Consider the following 21396-nt stretch of genomic DNA (forward strand, 5'->3'; position numbering starts at 1 on the left):
AATACACGGTCCCAATTTGGGAGAAACATCATTGATCATTTTATATATAGATCGCAGATTACATCGTGTAAGATTATATCAGAATTACAAATACTGCATTGACAGGCCTGACATTATAGGTAATTGTAGTGTACAAATACGCTGGGAATCTGTCAGCGATTATTGTGATACAGCGAGATTATCTGCAGGGAAAATCAAAGATACCATTTGGCATTCGTGAATATCACCTTAACTACACGTCCTATTTCAATCATAATTATAGCGTAGAAGTACCTTGCTCAGTTGAAGACGCGCTCAAAAATATGAATTATTGCGTTCACTAGAATCTTTAAAATTATAAACGAAACTGATTCTAAAGATTGCTGTTCCTTTCCAGAAAGTCATCATGAAGATATTCTAGTTATTCCTTGGAGTCGATGATATTTTTTAAACGATTCCTTTTGATCTTTGTATGGCCAACGCAAATGCCTAAATCATGTTTGAACTTTTGCGTTTCCCAAGATTAGTGGTTTAGCGCTAACGCCCCCGGTTTGAACGACAGAAATCCGTAAATTCAAACCAGGAGCGCTTTCGATAGACATACAACGTTTAACGCAGCGTCGCGGTTAGTGTCTCTACGAAACCGTTTCATTGTTGCGTGTTAATTTCGAAGGCGTGAATATGACAATGCTTACATTTCCGCAAAGTGTCGAAAATGTTCTGTGACACTTAAAATGGGTGGTGTCGTTATTGTGTAAACACACTATTTCGCATGGAGACCTGGAACCCATTTCCTATATGTCATTAAGGACTATTAAACTCTGCGTCTTCGAGTGGGAACGTCAAAGTTGCAACGGCTTCGACAAGTGGAAGAACTCGAGAGAATTCAGAATTCAAACGAAACATTAAATCTCTTGTGAAAACTGCGTGCATTTGCTCGCTCGTTTACTGAGGAACCTCATCCAGACTTCCGAAAAGCTGATTATTAAAAGTAAGTTTAAGACTATGCCTTTTCGTGGGGCAATCGTTATATGACTCCTCTTATAATCCATCTAGAAGAATTAAGACTGACTTTGAGCTATACCATTGCTCGGCTTGTAAGATTTGAGTGAATCCATCAGTTTTACATTAAGCTGTACCGTACTAGAACTGCAGTCACACATAAAAAGGAAACTCAGTACCCCAAAGAGGAAAATCAGGTAATAAATGGCCGAGTTTTCTTCTTACATTTGATATACGACCCCGCGTTAATTAAGCTATCATACGGGATTATATAGACTTGTCGTGTTTTTCTTCTTGGGTTTACATTCTGATCCTATTCTGATGTCATCTTCTGCATGCCCTGTTTCCTGGCATCTGAAAACACCAGTTGGTACGAAACGCTTTGTACAAAGCAGCCTTCAAACCTCATGCAAGCACTTACAAAATCCTTTCAACCATTTGTCAAACGTGTTTACAAAACGGTATTGTTTGAACGAGCAAATCTAAGCGGGCAGCTCCACTGTACTTTAAATTACCTGTTACCAAACAGGTGATGGTTGCGAGCCGCACTGTACAGCAAGTGCTCAAATATAGGATGGCCTGTTTCTGAGAAACAACCGAGGCATTCAGGAGTTGGGCGAAAGGCAATGTATTGAACGGGAGTCTTTAATAGTTTAAGCACTAATCCCTCATCATCGCTGAAGCTGCGTTTTAAGCTTTTAACTTCTGATTGCATAAATAGAAAAAGTATTTTTGTAATCAAACAGCGTTTGTTTAGAAGTAACGTTCAATGTATAAACTCCGATATGACACACAGTTATCGTAGCTTGTATACCGAATGGCAAGCCAGTGGTATATATTGAACAATGTGTCCTATATACAATGGTGTACAATGCAATTGTACGAAAAGAATTATCGTAGTTTCTTAGCTGAAGACGTTAGGGTTGTACAATACATTAAATTATGGTTGAAAATCAACCTACTTTGCTCAACTTGAGGGCTGAATGTTTAGACCTCTGATAGTAAATGTTGATGCTTTGATCCTAACATATTTAAGGGGTATTTTGGTTGTACTGTGAACGCGATTATAAAAGAAAAATCAGCTTTTCATGTTGCTAATATCGACGTGAACAATGAATATTGTATACAACTTTATCTATCTCAAACAAATGAAACCGCTCGCATCTCACAGAAGATGGTTAGAGGCAAGACAAGCTAAAAATTAGAGCTTGTCTTTAACCCCTTTGCATTGCTATAACGCTCGAATCATGCTTTCATGCAGGAATATCAGTCGAACCACAAATCCTATTCTTCCGTCTATGATAATAGTCAGGGCTGAGAAAACCAAGGAACGAAGACAGTTAAATTTAAGCGAAATGGAAATCTTAAAAGTCCACATTGGTTTTTCTCGTAATATATATGCCATGAATGTCTATCGTATGGTTATATATGCGAACAACTTGGCACTTTCAGAGAATAGCTTATTCCAGTTTAGGAGAATGGTGTGAAAATCATTAAGATAGAACAATATATAAATCTTAAACACGTATGCTTTTAGTGTGAGAAATCATCCTAAGGGCAAAAACATTTGAAAAAGTTTACAGTTTGGGAGAGCATTCATGCCCAGTATTAGAGAATTCAACTTAGAAATCGTCTGAATTTTTTGCATGTTAACTGTTCATTTTCAGTCGCTGTGAATAAAGTATATGTATAGCATAAGTAACATTTCTACATTCGAACTTTAGAATATAATAAAATAGGTCCACAATTTATCAAGCTGGGGTATTTAACTTTCCAAATGGGGTATGCTATAACGACTTCCTGAGAGGATTTATGCTTACTCACTAAAGAGTGAAGTAGCTATAACGTTGACACGAAATTATACCTTTGTTTTGGTGTCGAATAAGAACACATTATAAGTAGATCTTACCTTAATTCATATAAAACCTCAGAGGTTGGATTAAAACACCCAGTTCTAGTGGGTTGCATCTGACTAAAATTCAGAAAGATAACACGGCATTTAGATTAATTGTACAGAGCTACTCTTCACGATACTCTACAGTGTACAGCATTAGAGAAGAACGTCTGTGAACGTTAATTCTATATACCAAATATTTTCATCACCAAATGATACAGTTTTCCAACTATTGTAAAAACACTAAACAGGTATTGGGAAATCGGTGTAGGACACAAAGAGATAGAGAGAAGTGCATGTGAGTATATTTAGGGGAACGCAATTAAATTAGATTACTATAAGATGTAATAAAAATCATGTTTCTAATAAGCAGTCCATAGAGATATATCAGTTCAGTATACTTTTGAGGTGTCTGTATGATTCGAAAACCGCACAGAGTACAGTACTCCAATATATAACAAAGTATGTCATCCTAGTGACATAACATAACATAACAAAGTATATTATCATCTAATCTTTTTCGTGTTTATGACACGCACACACGCAAGAGCTGTTGTCAATTCAATTGCGTATAGCTAAGAAAACTTCTCAATACTTAAATCACGGTACATCAGATCGGCGGTTGTACGAAATTAGATAGGAAACCTTGTACAAGATTACAAAGATAATGAAATGTATTTACTCAAGAGAAATCAAAAATAGAATCATAAAATGGAAATCAGCTTGCTAAAATTTTCCAAAAGATATTCCCAAAACAGTTGCAGTTTGAAAAGTATATAAATATTACTTCACCGTCCAATTTTGGATCTAAGGAGATTGCAAGCTTTAATTAGACGCGTTTAATTCACGTAGGGACGGACATGGACGCACATGCTCTGTAGCGATTAATTGAATACTGACTAAAAGTAATTTGGCGCGGAGAACGCAAATGGTTTGTCGTTGTCTATATTTCCAAGCACAGCAATGGTAACTCATTGTTTGCTATGATTGAACAAGATTTTCAGAAAATACAATGCATTAAAAGCCTTCTTTGCGCTGTAAGAAGTACGGATAAAGAGATTTGAACGCATTATGCCGAAACAGTTTAAAAATGTTATACGCAGGAAAGCTAAATGCAAAGTATATATTTGCCTGATATGCATTGAAATAAACGGTTTTCCTGACCATTATCCGAACATTATATTACCAGTTTCAAGCACAAAGCGGCTTTGGCGAAATCTTTACATTATACTGTGTATAGAAACAGAGCAACACATCATTACGGCCATTGAATAAGCAAGCGAGAAAAATAAACAATATACGAGGTTAAATTTACTGGTAAGTTTCATTCTAGTCTAGTTTTTAGCGATCAAAGTTTCTCCGATCACAAACACATATGCATAGGTCATTCCTTCGGTTTTAAAGCTAGAATTCTCTGCAAGAATCGAAAGAAATTAAAATGATAATGAACTCTTAATTTCACCGCAATGTTTACGAGAAATTTGTGTATACACCCATCCAAAATTACCTATACGCAGAATTCTAACCGTGGTCACATAGAAAATTTCATTTATCGAGTGTAAAGATGGTCTTAGGATGTTTAAAAAGAACACTATTTTATCCATTCACGAAAGAACCGAGCATTATGCCAGCTGTCATAAGACAAAAATGTACTCAAACCAGCTTTGAATTCGTAAATTCAGCGTAGATATAACCTTTACAAACTGAGGTTGATTCAACTACGATTATCACAACATCATATAGGGATGTTTTCTCACGAGTAAATAACTCAATAAATCGTGCAAGGTTAAAATCCATCACCGATTTTTCGAATTCGTATATGATGAATTGATATATATTAATTCGAACCAGATTTATTCGAAGCAAATTGACCAAGACAAATTGTTAAAAAAGAAGACGAAAAGAAAATCGAATTCCGAAAGGCGGCCATCTTGAAATTCGAGAATTTGAATCAAGGCTTTTAGATGGACGTGTGAATTTCCCCCTCGACTGTATATGTCAAAGTCGTCATAAGATTTTCATATGAAGTCGAAGTGATTTACGTTTAAAAACGTCTTTAAATTGCGTTTTCCTTTCAAATGTTCAACTTTAATATGGCTGTACTCTTCGAATTCCGTTTTTTTTTCATATAACGACGAATTATTTGGATATCATGCACTGCATGGCGTTTATGTCATAGTTTTTCAATACCAACCATAACCAGGACTATGCCTATATATGAAATTTATTTGCAACTATGAACTTCGACAATACGCCATTTACCACAATTCTACATAGGCTGAACTATATCGTGTTTTTTGCATGCGAATAAGAAGAACAATTAGGATATAGATCAGGGCCTGGCTAACGTGCATTCTCAGCTTGTCAAAATATCTCATTCAGGGGTCTTCCGTGGAGCCAATGACATGTATAGTCTAGTTGGAAAACCGCGGTGAGAGTATCAAGACCCCCATGACAAAAATTTTGATTAATTAAATTCCAAACAAGCGTCCTAATGTGGGGGATAATTTCCCTTGTAATTTTGCTAATGGACACAAATTATGATCGTGAGTTGATCGAAAACAGTCGATACAAAGCTTAATTTACATTTCCTTCTGAATCTATGGATCAATTTTTAAAAAAATATTTCAACTTAGAGCAAAACTGCCGGACAAACTAGCTAATAAAAATCAGTAATGCTGAATTCATTTTATATAATATTCAAAGTTCTAGCCTGGAGTTAAATAAAACCCTAACTAAAGTAAATAGAGGTAATCCTTTCTAAAAGCAGCATTATAGTCAGCGATGATAAAAGATCAAAGTTTATCGAATACATTCAATGTATATACAAAGGGAAGTGGCAAATTTCCTCAAAATTTACGTCTTCTAAGAGGTTCCATTCAATGAAGATCAAAATTGGGCACAGAATGACGGAATAGAATTTTTTTTGCTTCGGTCATATCCGAAATGGCCTTCGGAAACCGCTAAAGATTATAAAAATGATCCAATTTTTTGAAGTTGAAGGAGATGTGATCATTTGCATGCATATAAACACAGTACGTATATTTGATATACGGTACACCTTAATTTTACCTTAATTAAATCATTTTAAGCCAGACTGACAAACTTGCATTACATTTGCTAATAATACTAAAAACGATGGTGAACTTTAGAGCTTAATTAGTTTCTAAGACATGAATAGAGATTAATTTCATTTTTTTGGTCATTTTGTTATCAAAATGATGTATTGTTAACAAAAATGGATTTTAACATACTAAACTGGCCGCGACCTCTCCAAAACTGTCGTAAGCACTTTATGAAAAATACACAAGTGAAAACACTCTTTACCCTAAATTCGATTTCCATATCAATTATGAATGTTTGAGATTGATGAAATTTCAGAAACTTTTCAAATTTGATACGATCAAATCTTAAAAAAGATCTGCACACAATAAAAATAGGCACGCTTCAGTACACGGGGGTTTTTAAGAGTAATTATGAAATATATATGTCTAAAATTCCTCTGCAAGCCAGATAGGACTAGTGTTAGCTATATGAGGCTTCAACCAGGAATAGGTATTCGCGCATGCTCGGTGGCTGGAACGGATAGATAGCCTTACACGGGTGTGTTTGAAAAACGACCGAATTAGATATAGGCCTCGTTCACCGGGTCGAGCTCTCAGCGCGGTTAGGATTACAGCTACAACCGGTGTCAGTGACGGCCTCACACAGTGAATGTCATTTCGTTTCGATCCTCACGTCATTAGATGTCGAAAATGGCCCAGGACGGAGCCTGAAGGCTGGACAAAACAAACGCACAATGTTGAAATGTACTTAATATGAAATGTTGATATTTGAAATGTTCTGTGGCGAAGATTAAGGGGGATAATATCGCCTAATGTGTCGTCTTAGGGATTAACAAATAGTTTCCCGCATTCATCATTGCTGTTTGTTCGGTTGAAAAAATCTAGAAAATGCTTCTAATTCGTATCGAATGCTATTGTGGTCGTCAGAATAGATTGTAGATCTGAAACTATAGATCCCTAAAAATGGATTGTCAAAGTTTTCTGGATTCTGCTAAGGATTTTATCATGACTTCGAGGTCATGCAATATTCCCCTAATCAGAGTACATTGCATATTATGCTTTTAAGAGTATTTATAATTAATCATTGGACACATAAATATTGGGAAGTTGGCAAGCGATTATCTCTCCTGGGAAATTTCTATGGGATTTTAATTGGGGGAGGATTGAGTGAACTCGAACTCCCCTGCCCCCCCGGGTGCTTAAAAACTGGAGGAAGAATTGCGCGTCAAACACGAATTGATCAATTCGGCATAAAGAAAGAAAAGACTTTTAATTTTCTGATTCCAATTATACAAAGTCTCGACTGTAGTTCACCCTTGAACTTTCCATATGTTATATATAATTCTCACTCACGTCCACAGCCGGCGGATGGGCTTTATTCCAACCCACACGATTACGTCTGAATTCCTGGTTTGATTGTCGGACAGTCGCACAGAATAAGAGGAACTGAAAATATTCATTCACGAATAGACGCAAAGCAAAAAGTTGACAACAAGGAACTGCAGTCACTCAGCAGGAACTAGACATGTTGTAGAACGTTTGCTTGTACGGACACGTCTTTTCACTGCGAAGAAAACGTTTGCATTCCTGTTATACTATATAAGAACAGCGTATATTGATATTGTTCAGTTGATAGTTTTGAGGCAAGATTTCTATGGACATTATCAAAATATTTTTGACACTACATTGGAATTTGGCATGCAAATATAGGAAGCTAGCATATCTTTATATATACATCTTGGTTTGTTTATATGATAGTGTAAGCACAACGCATTCTTTTTTCATTACGACCGGTATTTTGAGGTGACTAACGAGAATTTTGAGTATCATATTGTTAAATCTACCGTGATGACTAAATTACTCCGTAGCACATTGTATTATTACAAGATTATGCCATAATCTTGCCTGTTCTACCTTCCAGATGGCGGGGATAAAGTTGACATGACCTTTTGAAATTGACACGGGTTTCCAGATTTGTTTGTTAAGCGAAGTATTGTATATATCAAACGGTGGGATGCTGTTTACCCAGGGCAAATAAGAGTCGTGGCAATGTTTAAGATTGGCGTTGAAAAAAAAAGATAAACTGTCCATATTGCTCCTCCCAAAATCGAGTGGTAAATCAATCTAGTTGGCACGAATATGATAAAAAGATAAAAGGTGTAATGTTCACCTTTAGGACGAAGGCTAAAATCGTATACATATGTGCGTATCGCTCAGATACACACGGGCTAATTTTTCAACAAGACTTTTCAATTTCCTAGTAATATAATTAAGATCCATTTCAGGATTGTGATTGTAATCCAATCCTAAATGGATTTATTTTGAGCGTTTGCAACCGCGCCAGGGTTCTCGTTAAAGCCAGTATGATCCGCGTAATCTTTTAAACTGCTCCGATACGAAACGGCCATTCACTGAGAAAGATTAAAGCTTTAAACTACAATTGTCAAACCGATAAAATACTATAAGTTGTAATCAGACAGTTTAGGGTAAAAACACACATCCGTTTAAGCGAAATGAAAACATACTTCTATACAATAACAATGTCCTTTCAAAGCCTGATTTTGAGCCACAAGATTAGGTCCATGACGAGGTAATTTACCTTGCGATGAATGAAGTTTGGTTTAATAAAAAATGATTTATGTATATTTTAATGTTTTTAATTGTGCTGAAGATTCCCTGATCTTTAAATTAACTCACAGGAAAAGATATTAAACATCATGGTATGTCTGATTATCTTGCCTATTGCTGTCCTAGGGTGCGTGACTTGACATTATGTTTTTGCCCGTGTGGCTCAGGAATATGCCCATGCATATCTTTCCCTAACTGAAATTTGCAAGTGTGACTCTCAGAGCCAAAGATCACGTGATAAGGAAGAACTACTTACACTAGCCTTCAGTCACCGAGTTTTTAAATAGTTAAATTCTTCAGTGGTAATATGTTAGGCATCTCAAAAAAAAACACCTATCAATCCTCGACTCGAACAAATAAGCTAATAAGTTTCCCGAATTCGCAATATTTTCAACCAAAACATTCCCTAAAGCAGGCAAATTGACTGCTTGGCACGATCATCATTATCTTAAAATTAGCAGTGTTTGAAAAATATCATCGAGCAAGTCATTTTCAAATATTACAATTTGGAATGCCATTAGAATTGGCAGCAATATCAGCATGTTGTAGTTAGTTCATCGTATTTCTTTCACTCAAAACAATCAGACTTCCTTATTACACGTAGTTATATCCGCAATGGTTAATGTCGATGTTAAACTTAAGTCCTTGGTTCGTTTGTTATAGCGAGAACGGCTGTCGAGGTTGGGGGTAATTATGTAACAGAAGATAGAGTATCATAGATCGTATGGCCCGTATAGACTAAGAGGGAAGACAAGCCTAATGTTTTTAAAGTAAAATCACCTGGCCACAGTCTTTCAACCCGAGAATGACTCTTTACACAACATTAACCAGACAACTATGAATATGGTCCACTAGGATCGCAATAGAACTTTCCACTCTAGGAGACCAGCGCGAATGGTAACGATATAATAGCGCTTAAACCGTTTATGTCGTTGCCTTATAAGAAAGAGGATTACATTGGAATATTTTGCGTCGATGGTGTATTAAAATAGCGCGATCCCACCATATGATAAGCGTGTGGCACCTTGGGGTTCCTTTTGCGTATCAGATGTCTCATGCGTCACAAGCTCATCCTCGATAGTTAATGACGATGTCAGTCAGTTGCTAATGGATTTGCAATCGCTCACGTTAACTCACATGAGCCACAAAACAGGCAAGATCTTGATCAGTTAACCAACTTTCCATAACATCAGCGGGCGTAACTTCGGTAATATCCTGCGCTGTATTGTGTAATTTGTGCGCTTTCAAACGGATTCGTCTATACCTGGTCGTGCTTGCTCGAAAGTGACAACTCTCGGCTCATTATTTCATTATGTTCCATCTTTAGGCGCTGCTCGGCCTCGACGATTTTCAAATGGCTGCATTTCCTTTCAACAGAATGACCCCCTATCCAGTACACGGCATTGGTTTGTCCCATCCTAGCTACGAACTCATGGGGCCCATGTCTTCGACAGTCGGTAAGTGGAACCATATTACACGCAGTCTGTGACCACCATGAGTTGATATCATAAATAAATACACAGTCATGGTATACAATACCATTCTTTTAGTGGTTCGCGCTGCAACATATGCGCTTGTCTGGCGTTATTCTTTCGTGTTAAAGCTAATTTGCAGTCTAATTTAGATAATCCTGAACAAATAGAATTGTTCAAATAAAAAAGTGGGACATTCAATTAAGTGCTATAAATATATACATCAGTTGCCCGATACGTTACAAATGCATTGAATTCCACACCAGAGCTAATGGTGGTAGAAAGGATAGCACGGATAGCTCCGGACTTCGGATTCCTGCCATTTGTTAAAGACCATTGTACAAGGAAGAAGTGTTAACGGGAATCATATGAAAGTCGAGTGTAGGCTCAGGCGGTAATACGCGAGCTGGCTTCCTATAATCAACACATAATGATTATTGATGCCTTTGTCCATGAGCTTTTTCAAGTTATATCAATTCTCTTTATTTAACAAAGAACTACGACAGGTAATGCTACGGTGCTTCGACTGAGCCAGAATTAAGCTACGTTTTAATTCCAGAGTGAATTGTTCACAGGGATTCCTTGAGAGAGGTGTTGAAGAATGCCATTATTGTACAGAAAGCATGCTTCTTTTGAGGACTTTCTCGATAGATACAGTTTCCCGGTTGACCAACTGTATATTGAATGCTCAACTGGCTCTTTTCATACCAAAATAGTTCATTTGAAATGCATTGACCGACCTAGTACATAGCTGTATCGAAAATATATCTTCGGGTAAGATTAGGCATTATGCCAGCTATTAACACCGGCCATTCTAAATCATAGCTTCATTTAGAAAACTAATCGTTCAGGCAAATTAACCAAACGTTTATATTCAAATTAACGTATTCTGCGTCGTTTTCTGCCCCTTAAATGTAGAGGAATCTCGCATAAAGCCTACAATCAAACAGGCTTTGTCATATCCCCACATTTAGAAGAACAGCTCGTTGTGTATAACTTTAAATGGTGATAAATCAGTGTGTTTCACGTTTACAATTTGTGGCTTCACCTAAGAGCGTGCCGGTTGGAATGTTAATTTTGAATCAAGCCTTTGTCGAGAACAGATTTGTACACACAAGTTTGTGTGCGTCGTGGCTCTTGTTTTAACTATAACTGAAACCATTATAGCCACTTGGATTTTTTTTAGGCAGGATTTGGTTCCTTTTGTGCAAAATATTCGTAAATCTCTTTCAGTTAGCTCCGCAACACAAACGATGGTGGCGTATCTATTGAGAATCGTTCTCAAATTGGTTTAGTCGTTAAGAGTTTGCGATGCCGTAACTATAGATCATGTTTATAATGAGTACAAGAATTTACAGCCGCGATTATTACGAATAAGCAGCCAGAATCGTAAATCTCTTTACAAATAGATTAATCAAATTTACAGAGACCCTTTCAAGTGAATATTCCGTAAAAGAAATTATATCATTTCATTGCAATGTCTTCTCAAAATAGGCTTGATTCTTTAGAGGACAAGTAGATTTTAAAACGTGCACAATTTCATTCAACCATAGTAAAAACCATTTCGAAAATTGTTTTGTTTCAATTTGGCATTGCCGTAAAAATACTTATTACAAATTATTGTAAACAAAGCCATTTGTATTTCCGCAATATTTCTATGTTGTACCAATCATTATAGCTATATCATATATACAAGGTTTGCCAACTCTTTAAATGGACGTTCTTAAACGGAAACGAAACTAGATAAATGAGTTTTTCAGACGATTTGTGGAGATAGTATTTGAACATCTGAAATATGCAAAATGTTTGTTTTTCGTGCACGACTTGCCCCAATTTGTCTATGCATTGTATGGGCAGGTATACGCCATAGAACTATTCGTGGCAATACTTAGATCTTAGCATTACGTCCTTATAGCTGTGACAACACAATGTTTGACTGAAATATTCATTAGTGTAAACACAAGATAATCGAGCATACATGTTTGCAAGAGAGGGCTTAAAGGTAATCTAGCTTGCAAGACAGGACTTGTTTCGGGAGGAATAGAGCTTAGTTTGTGCTTAAAACGAATTGAAATCGGAATATAACGCGCGGAGAGAATTTTGGTATATCGTGCGTCAGGTTCCGTTTCGAGATAATTCGTGGTTTGCTGTCATTTGCTCAGGAAATGGCTTTTTTCAAGGAGAGATAAATTTCGCTTGACAACATCAAAATTTGAAACGACCCTTCAAATAATGTGAATACTTAATTGTGTGAAATTGAGGCAGCTAATTTTGACTGGAACAAATGCAAGATTTGCGCTTAAAAATTCGTGAGTTTGGGTTCTAACCTTTAAAACATATACACGCAAATATGCAACTAAGGATTTACCCAGCGTATTATCAAGGCACTCAAACTTTAATCTTGTTTACTCTTATTTACAGATTTACTTTTGCGAATTTTCTAGCGCTTATGTGGTTGGCGAATCAGCGCTTAAGGTTTGCATTTGTATATTGAACGAGGCTTGATCGATTCTTGGCTAGTTGGGTATGCGCAAATACTCTCGGAACGCGGGAAGTAAGCAAGCATGAATCGGTGTAGAACAGCAAACTTTGCCGTGATATTCATTGACTTTTATACGGAGGGCTGTCTGACAGATAAGTCAAATGAATTACATATAAATCTAACCTTACCGTCGGCATTATCATGTGTAAATGTACTTAAAACTTTAAGCCGGTTAGCGCATTCCAATTCGTTGTACCACGCTACATGTAACTGACATAACTATTTAATCATATTCATCGTAAACAAACGAGAGACGAAGAACGTACACCTCCCAGAAATGCCGTTCAAATGTTGAAATTCCAAGGCGTACATCATCTACTTGTTTGATTGTGCACTATACCCCGCGAAGGTTACAATCCTATATATGGTATAGTGAGGATCTATAGCAGCCAGCCTCGTGATAAAAATAGGATAACCTTGCAACACTACGCACTCGGCATCCCTCGCAAATATAGCATCAATCCTGCCTGTGCTGTTTATACTAATACGTTTGCTTACGTGAGATTTAAAATAAACAACAGAAATAGGTCTGTTTGTTTTCGCGATGAGCATGTTATGATTGTTTTGAATTTGTCTTATGGCGTGTTTACAAACGTCGCGGAGTATCCACGCACGACAGGAGCGCGTCTCAAGCAAGGATCGGTTGTGAAATCCAATCGTGCTGTCAAAATCGATCCTGGCTTTTCTCCGAGTGTTACAATGATAGTAGTTGCTCGCATAGACGTGCCTATCGACGGGACGCATCTGATATGAAAGGTATACAAACGCGAAGCCTTGCGCATGCGAGAGTCTGTTTCATTTTCTTCGACGCACATCGCTCGGGCTTGCGCGCGTCCAATACGTACTAATTCGAATAATTTGCGTAAGTCGATCAGGCGAATCACTATAGGAAAGCGTAATTAAATTTTCATTATAAACCGTTCTAAGCTCGATAAATAGATAATGGCCGAAACCCCTCCCTCTTGTCATTACCTTGCCAGTGACCAGATAACACATTCCGTAAATTAAAAACAAATTAATAGCCCAAAAAGCAATCTGTTTTTCCACGCTATTGCTCGCTACCTCTTGCGAGGCGATGCATGCGGTCTATCGCGATAGATTTTGCGTTTCTCTAGCAGCGCTTAAGCTACGGTACCAATGCCGTCCGACGCTTTAGAAAAGCAGCTTTATGCAGCTTTTGGTCATAGGAATCCGGTAAGTAGTATTCTATAATAGGCTAGCGTGGTTTGTGTCTTCAGACTACTTGAAAAAGATATCTCGAACGTGGTGGTCTAGTGTAGGTAGTTTTTTCCCCTTTGCGTTGGAACTATCTGAGAAATATTACCGAAATGCGGTGGTCGATTCGATGAACGAGCTGCAACTGTATGACAACACTAGATACAATAATAAACTTAATAATAATAAACTTGCTGTCTGCGGCTTGTGATTACACTAAAACAGAGAAGAGTTGTATATTAAGGTTAGATAAAGCTTTGTATAAAAGCGTGTTCAATCTCTTTTCACAACATGAAACTGCAGATCATATGTCGAAAAGTACTGATATTATACAGCGAACAGGCGAAACGCTCTGAAATTCATACGATTTTTTCCTCACATGTATGCAAATAAGTAGCTATACACAGAACTTTATTTGAACGAAAATACAAATCAATTTGGTTGCGTATTTGGGAACTGCGCAATTATAAAGACGCGCGCGAGTAAATTATACCAGCCGTGCGAGCTTCGCGATAAATTCAACCTAGTGCAGCATTTTCCCTAGGGACATATTATGAAGTTTTAAATATGTTCTTGATTCGTGGGAATTGTAAAGCTTGCAATTTTTACTCAAACGCAAGAGGCATTTGCGCTAGTATAGAATAAATTGCGTTTCGTCCTAAACAGACGTATATAGCATGTAGCTATATGTTTGTTTTTTATAATAGCTAAGAATTTGGGCCCCAAAATCCACAGTGTCTATGAACAGAAATGAACTTATAATATGTTTATATATACAGCACATGCTGTGCCTAAGAAACTACTATCTTAGAAACAGCGGCTACTGTCTAAGAAAGTTGTGATAAATAAGTTAATCAAATATACATAAAACGCTGTTTGTGAATCGTTCTAAGCTTGCATGGCTTAAATCACAACGTGTTCTTTTAAAAAATTCTCAATTTAATTCACGAATTCGGCATTATACTCATGTTATATCTTGCTATCCATATTCAATGCTTTGTACACTTGCGCGTCATGTGTTGGATACAATATAAACAAGAATAACGTCGCAAGTTTTTACTTCTAATTATATTTTCTTATCAATGCGTTTTCAAACACGAACGCGTATATAGATTAAACGTGAGATATGTATAAATTTCATCTTCTTTCCTACTCAGCTCATCCACCTCGCAAACAACGAAGAGAGAGAACAACATTCACGAAAGCACAACTGGAAATCCTTGACGATTTGTTCTCGAAAACAAGATACCCGGATATTTTTATGCGTGAGGAAGTTGCTATGAAGATAAGCTTGCCCGAATCCAGAGTTCAGGTAGGATAATTATATATTTCATATCTTCCAGGCCAACGCTTTACATTATTTTGTTAATATAACCCTGTGAAAATCTTCCACAGTCAGCTAAAGGAATCATTCTGTATATATAGCTATATATATTTATCGCTTCGGATTATTTCGGTTATATTTGTTAAAATTTCTTAAGCCCTAAAACCTAGGAGGTTCTAACGTATAAGAATAAAAACATATTTAGGGCCTGTTTCCATGGAGCGAGTTATCTCGGTCAGGCGAGGTGAAAACTGCATATAATGAAACACTAATCAGGTTAAGCCTTTGATGTGATGCACTTTTTACCTCCCTAAGCAGGATAACTCCTGTTAAACTCCTGATAAACAATCCCTTAGATAAGAAATTATCGTCACTGGCTTTGCATAATCGACAGTACTGCAATGACACACTAAATATGTGCGCTTAAAATAAAAATTTTCTATATATTGAACTGTAGCGAACTGGAAGAATATTAAAGCGCTCATTGTCTCATTTCATCAGAAAATCTGTGCCTACTCATCTGACACGGGGAATTATATTTTAGTGTCTCGTTATACTTCAAAACCCATCAATTATGTTCACTTATTTTGGTTTGATTCGCTTGTTCGCAAACAGAATTATAATGCGTTCAACTTATAGTATTATATATATGGGCGTGTATGTAACAAACACCTCTTTGTATACAGCAGTATGCTACCTAAATTATGCTTTTTTATGCTTGATGCGAACGGTATGCGCTGGTTAGCTTTGCTTATAGCTTAAGTCGCAAAACTTAAACGTTCATAATCGTCTTTAACCAACCATGTCGAGTAATTTATCGTTCTCATATATACCTCCAAGTGCAAAACACTTTTTACACCTTGAAACAAAGTCGGTTGAATCATGCATGTGCAGGGAACACAGAAATTAATCAATGTCAAAAGGAAATGGAACATAATAGTGTTAACATACCTATTGCCTCCATGTAGGTTTTTTTACAACCTATAATGTATATGGTTGGCATATATCCACCCCGCCTTTGGCTATTTTGGTATGGCCATTCCGGGTAATTAGGAAAGTCTGAGTGCAAACGACATTTTTACACCCATGCGTGGTCTCGAAACATCATAAATCAATCCGGCATCTTGCGATGCTGGCGAAAGGCAAAGTGAATGCTCAGAGTTTGACAAAATGAATTCCACCACCCAGTATGGTGTGGAGAGATTCTAATTTCGAATTGTGCAGCTATGTCGTATAAAATTCATAATTTTTTCACGTATTTTTGAATATATACACATGAGTAAACATATATAAATTTAAAGTAGACAGTGGATATAGAAATAGAGTTTTAAGACGTTTAAAAAACGACCTTAATTCCTCATTAGAGTTATATAATAGCGTTAAGAAAAAAAACACAATGTGCACTTTGGACAAAATATATTCTTGATAAGTTGTTGGAAAATTCTAAATTGAGTGTAGCGTAAGCCTTGAGATATTAAATCTTTAATCTATTTACAAATCCCCTATTAAACTTTTTACAGTTGTTGGGACAGCGAAACGAGGTTGATTTAACTGAAGTTAATCACGCATATGCTCTCTTAATTGTTTTGATGCCGAAGCGAAAGCTGATTGTCTCAAAGTAAAATTAACCGCTATTTTATTAATCATTATTTTTTGGTTTCGAAATGAATATTATTCAATGCATGTACCCGTGGTATCTGTTCAAACTGGTCGATTTGGGCAACCATCCAATGCAATGTGATACATAAAGGTTTTTTTGGTATGAATGAAGTACAATCAAACTCCATCAAACAAATTATTTCGTTTTCTTTTTTAACAACAAAGAAAGCTATTATACGATATTGCAATAGGTAGCCAAACCAATATATAAGCTCTTGCTTAACCACAGGTTTAGTTCATTGATAGTTTAGAAATGCTTTTACAAGTTTAAATATTTATATAAATGAATGCTAAAAGCAAGAAATGTACTCAATATAGCCCTGGTGGAATATACCATAGTTTTATGAATGAAATTTTTAAATACTGCATTTTGTTGTTTTTCGACAAACAACAAGCGAATTATTAGTTCATATATATGAGGACAGTTGAAAGGATGCATGATCTTTCTCTCTCCAGGTTAAACACAGGAATGCGAATTATTTTAAGCCTAATATATTTTTATCTCCATGGAAACCAGCCATCCTAAGGCAGGAACATGCACCATATACATCCACCATTCCGACTCTTTGTTTATCAGAGCAGGAAAACGAACGAAGAAAGGTTGAACAAAAATGGAAATGATACATGTCATGTACGCTCATATCACACCCTGGTCATTAGCGGTCATGTTGAAATATTTCAAACATTTATGCAACGTTGAGTGTAAGGAGAAAATAGCAAAATAGCACACGAAATGCTTTCAAAGAAAGAAACCACACAAGACTAACCATTTAATGAGATCTTTTTAAAGAATGCTCGTGGACACTTTGAGAGATGATTTTTCGACTTAGCCTGATAGCACACAGATAAAAAAAGAGATTACAGCTTTAACTTATTCAGGACTATATACCACTTTTGAAGTGTTTTCAATTCTGGTCAGTCATTTCAAAGTTTTGGTTTTTGGCGAAGTCCAACTGCCTAAAATAGGATTGTTCAGATGTATGTTTGATAGCAGACATTTCTTTTCAATCTTATCACTTGAAATATACTTTATCGTTAAAAACTTACAGACAGTTCGCAGCCCTGATAAGACGTGAAGGGCCTTTTCCTTCCTGTGTCAAAAATGCCCTAACATCTGACGTATATTCAACGTGAGTGCTGATATATTATTGGCAGAATTCGACAAGCAAATTGAGTTAAGCTGATTTCTGCCCAGGAATTACTCACACGCATGAAAATTTCAAGCTGCCAAACTTAACAAATCATTACGAAAATGACCGGGTCAGCCTGCAATTAATCGGATCGCAGATGTATAGTGTCATTAATATACAACAATACATTTTTCATCGAATTGGGTGATTCAAAATGTACATTCCTAGCATTTTTTATGCAGTATTTCATCGCGATTCATCATCAACGTGATAGATTTTTTTCGACCGAGTGCATCAAGGTTACAGCCGTTTCAATGTTTCCTTGTTGTAAAAAAAACCCAGCCAATATTTTAATCGTTTCTTCAGCCTAGACTTTCAGTTCCTGTACAAGTTCTGACAGTTCGTTAAGACATTTTAATGTTTCGCCTAGAGACGGAAGTTGAAATTTATTAGGTGGAAAGTATAATGAACTATTTATTGTACAAAGAAAATCGAACACCTTGTATTCAAAGCGCTTTCACAACTTTCTTTTAAAATCCTATTGTATAGTAATCGCGATTTTTACGCCGACTTCCAAATGCTACTGTCGCCTAATTCGACATTTAACGAGGCACAACAATCTTTAATTAAGCTGGCATTGTTTTAAGTTGAACCTATTTTTCCGTAAGTAATTCAAGCGTTTTTTTTTCGCCTTCCATATGAGCTAGAATTAATCTGATTTGCTCGTTAACTCAAGAACAGTTTTGCAAAATTCCGGCTCTCAGACTTGTGTAAGCATGCGGTGGATTTTCAGTTTCAACGTTTATTCAACTAGCAATCGCATTTCTTTCCATTCAAGAATTACCACACGTTTAGGTGCGTGCACAGATTGGATTTGCGGACGCAAGAACGCCTGGTAAATGTTACACAAACGAAGAGATTTATAATCTTCTTCCTTTTAGAAATAAATCCGGACGCTCTTTAAGGTCCACTGTGGTTTTAACACACGCCTGTAATTAGATAAAATACCACAGCACGCAGCGAAGAAAGACCAGGGACTATAGGGACTATAAATTTAAACTTTGGGGGCGGAGGTTGCGGGGGTTGTGTGAATACGATTATCAGTTACACGCTTTTTCTTGTAGCAAAGATCGTGCACATGATTCGTGCTAATTTCTAGTCTAAATTAATTAAATAATTATCAGATACGTCTTTATCAGCATTTATATATTATTTTTGAGTTATCAGATTCTGAACCTCGGCCAAAATACACAGAAGGTCTTAAACTTTTTTAACATTGTTGAATTCGTCACCGGATGCTTTCCAACAGTCACCCGTTCTAGATTATGCCCACAGATATATCCTAACCTCACGAGCACTTCCTTTACCTGGTCCAGAGCCCACCTACACCTAGACCCCACCAAGACCTTCACTCCACCTCCACTATTTCAAAGCTCATCACGAGAGAGTTAACGTTTCCGCATTTGGATAAGCATCCAAAAATATTATCCGAATTTTGCGTGCATAAGCAGTTTAAAATGTTGAAGCTGAGAGCCTTAACATAGTATTAGCCGGTTTTAACAGAAAATCCTAACAACATGATCCCGCAACGCGTTTTCTCTGCATGCACAACTTTGCACTTGTACTATCAAAGTTACACCGTATGGTGTAATGAAAATTCCATGTCTATGAACTGTAAGGACGGCTTGCTTTCAAATATTTACCAAGATGGTGATTTTTCTTCTTTTGATGGATGTGAACGAGTGGTTGAGGTTATCAATGTTCAAATAAGAGAGCCGTGAAACAAAGCACGCATGATTGTTGGCTCGTTTGCATCCATTAAAAGAAGAAAAGCGTACACGAAAATACAACATTGAAACAAACTGGTATATACCTGTAAATTGTAGATCACCAAATCTTGATCACCAAATCTTGATCACCAAATCTTGATCACCAAATCTTGATCACCAAATCTTGATCACCAAATCTTGATCACCAAATCTTGATCACCAAATCTTGACACTGCTCGCCCACGTTAAACCTCTAAATCTATAAAGATAAGGATAAAAATAAATTCAACATGACAGAATTTAAGCCGAAATAACGTTAAAAACCGAACGTCATCTACTATAGCGCCCTGAGATTTTCAACATGATTATCACAAACTGACAACATGGAGTCACCCAAGAGAAACCTTTCGGAGGCTAGCGTGCAGTATATTCAGTGAATTAGCAGTGAAAATAACCGCCATTTTAAAACTTTTTCTCTATTTATAAGGTTTGGTTCAAAAATCGCCGGGCGAAATGCCGCCAACAGCAACAGAATGCTGATGGAAAAACAAAGCCTAAAAAGAAGCCATCCACGCCTAAAGAAAATGTACCAAAAACCACCTCAAGTTCACCTACTACCCCCTACACCCAATACCAGACATACCCCTCGATGTGGGGATCGCCAAGCGACCAATCCATTCGTGCCCCTGCTTATCCCACGTCCGTCATAGGTAACCCTATGTGTAGCAGTTCCGCCTCCATGATGATACCGCATACCACCCAGGCAAGATATCATGCGGGCACACAAGACCGTCCTTACGTACCGATGGGGGTGTATATTAATCGACCCATGGCCCCAACCCCCCAACACCCGCTCGAGTTTCATGAGCCCCCGATGCAACAGCTTCCCATATCAGCGTCCAACCAGCCAAACAACGCAAGAGTCTAAGAAGTACTTCATGACAGGAGAATAGAACGGGCTTAAATTATGAGCGCCTGCCACATTGCATGCATGCAAACGTCAATTTGAGCCTCAACAAAATGAACTAAAATGTAGCAGGAAAATTTCCTATGACTTGAAAATAGATGTTATAGATTGACAATAGTTTACTACTGAACCTAAAAAATTAAGATTGTTTCGCGCTAAGATCAACAATACCTCAGCAAGGGCCACTGAACATCGGAGGGGGCTCCGCGGCACGGTGAACACCCTCCCTCCCCGAGGGGTTTCGAGCATACTTGCCAATGTTATCAATGATATCTATTTAGTAAATATAAGCGATGTAAAAGTCCCGTCTTTTTAATCCCCCACAGCTCGCCCCTCTAACCCCACAACTCCACCCCTACCCCACCCTTCTTTGGCAATAGTTCCGCGGTCCTTGTGTTTTTTACACGACAAAACTCGAACGATATCCCCCTCTGTTTACAAGTTTTTAAACGCGACACATGTTCTACGTATTCTCTGAGTAACTACGTCTCGCTTTGACCCTTCCTGTATGGTCGCAGAAGTGTACAGTCTCTCTTCTACATAATGTACCATTTTTATTTTAAGTCGTCTGTAAAATTATATCGCTAATATATATGGTTTATGTAATAATTGCTTGTAAAATATTAGGTAATATCTGCATGATATGGAATGTAGTAACACTATATTATATGCGCTATTGAATTAAAAAGTATAAATTAAATAAATTACACGATTCGGGGTATACATTTGCAAGACTATATACTCAGATAT

The 21396-nt window shown here is 37.0% G+C and overlaps 1 protein-coding gene across 2 annotated transcripts; it reads left to right on the plus strand.

Moving 5' to 3' along the window:
• Positions 1-872: 872 nt before the first annotated feature.
• On the plus strand, positions 873-21335 carry LOC114531532 (homeobox protein OTX1-like). Of its 2 annotated transcripts, none has more exons than XM_028553143.1 (4): positions 873-970; positions 9896-10025; positions 14955-15109; positions 20167-21335. In XM_028553143.1, exons 2-4 carry the CDS (start codon positions 9923-9925, stop codon positions 20605-20607), a joined length of 699 nt encoding a protein of 232 aa, XP_028408944.1. In that variant the 5' UTR covers positions 873-970; positions 9896-9922; the 3' UTR covers positions 20608-21335. The 2 variants fall into 2 exon arrangements, with proteins under 2 accessions (XP_028408944.1, XP_028408943.1); XM_028553142.1 differs by lacking the exon at positions 873-970 and adding an exon at positions 9650-9775.
• The last annotated feature ends 61 nt before the right edge of the window (positions 21336-21396 follow it).

Source organism: Dendronephthya gigantea, unplaced genomic scaffold (genome assembly GCF_004324835.1).
Source record: "Dendronephthya gigantea isolate DGI-Jeju-01 unplaced genomic scaffold, DenGig_1.0 000073F, whole genome shotgun sequence".
Classification (NCBI taxonomy): domain Eukaryota; kingdom Metazoa; phylum Cnidaria; class Anthozoa; order Malacalcyonacea; family Nephtheidae; genus Dendronephthya; species Dendronephthya gigantea.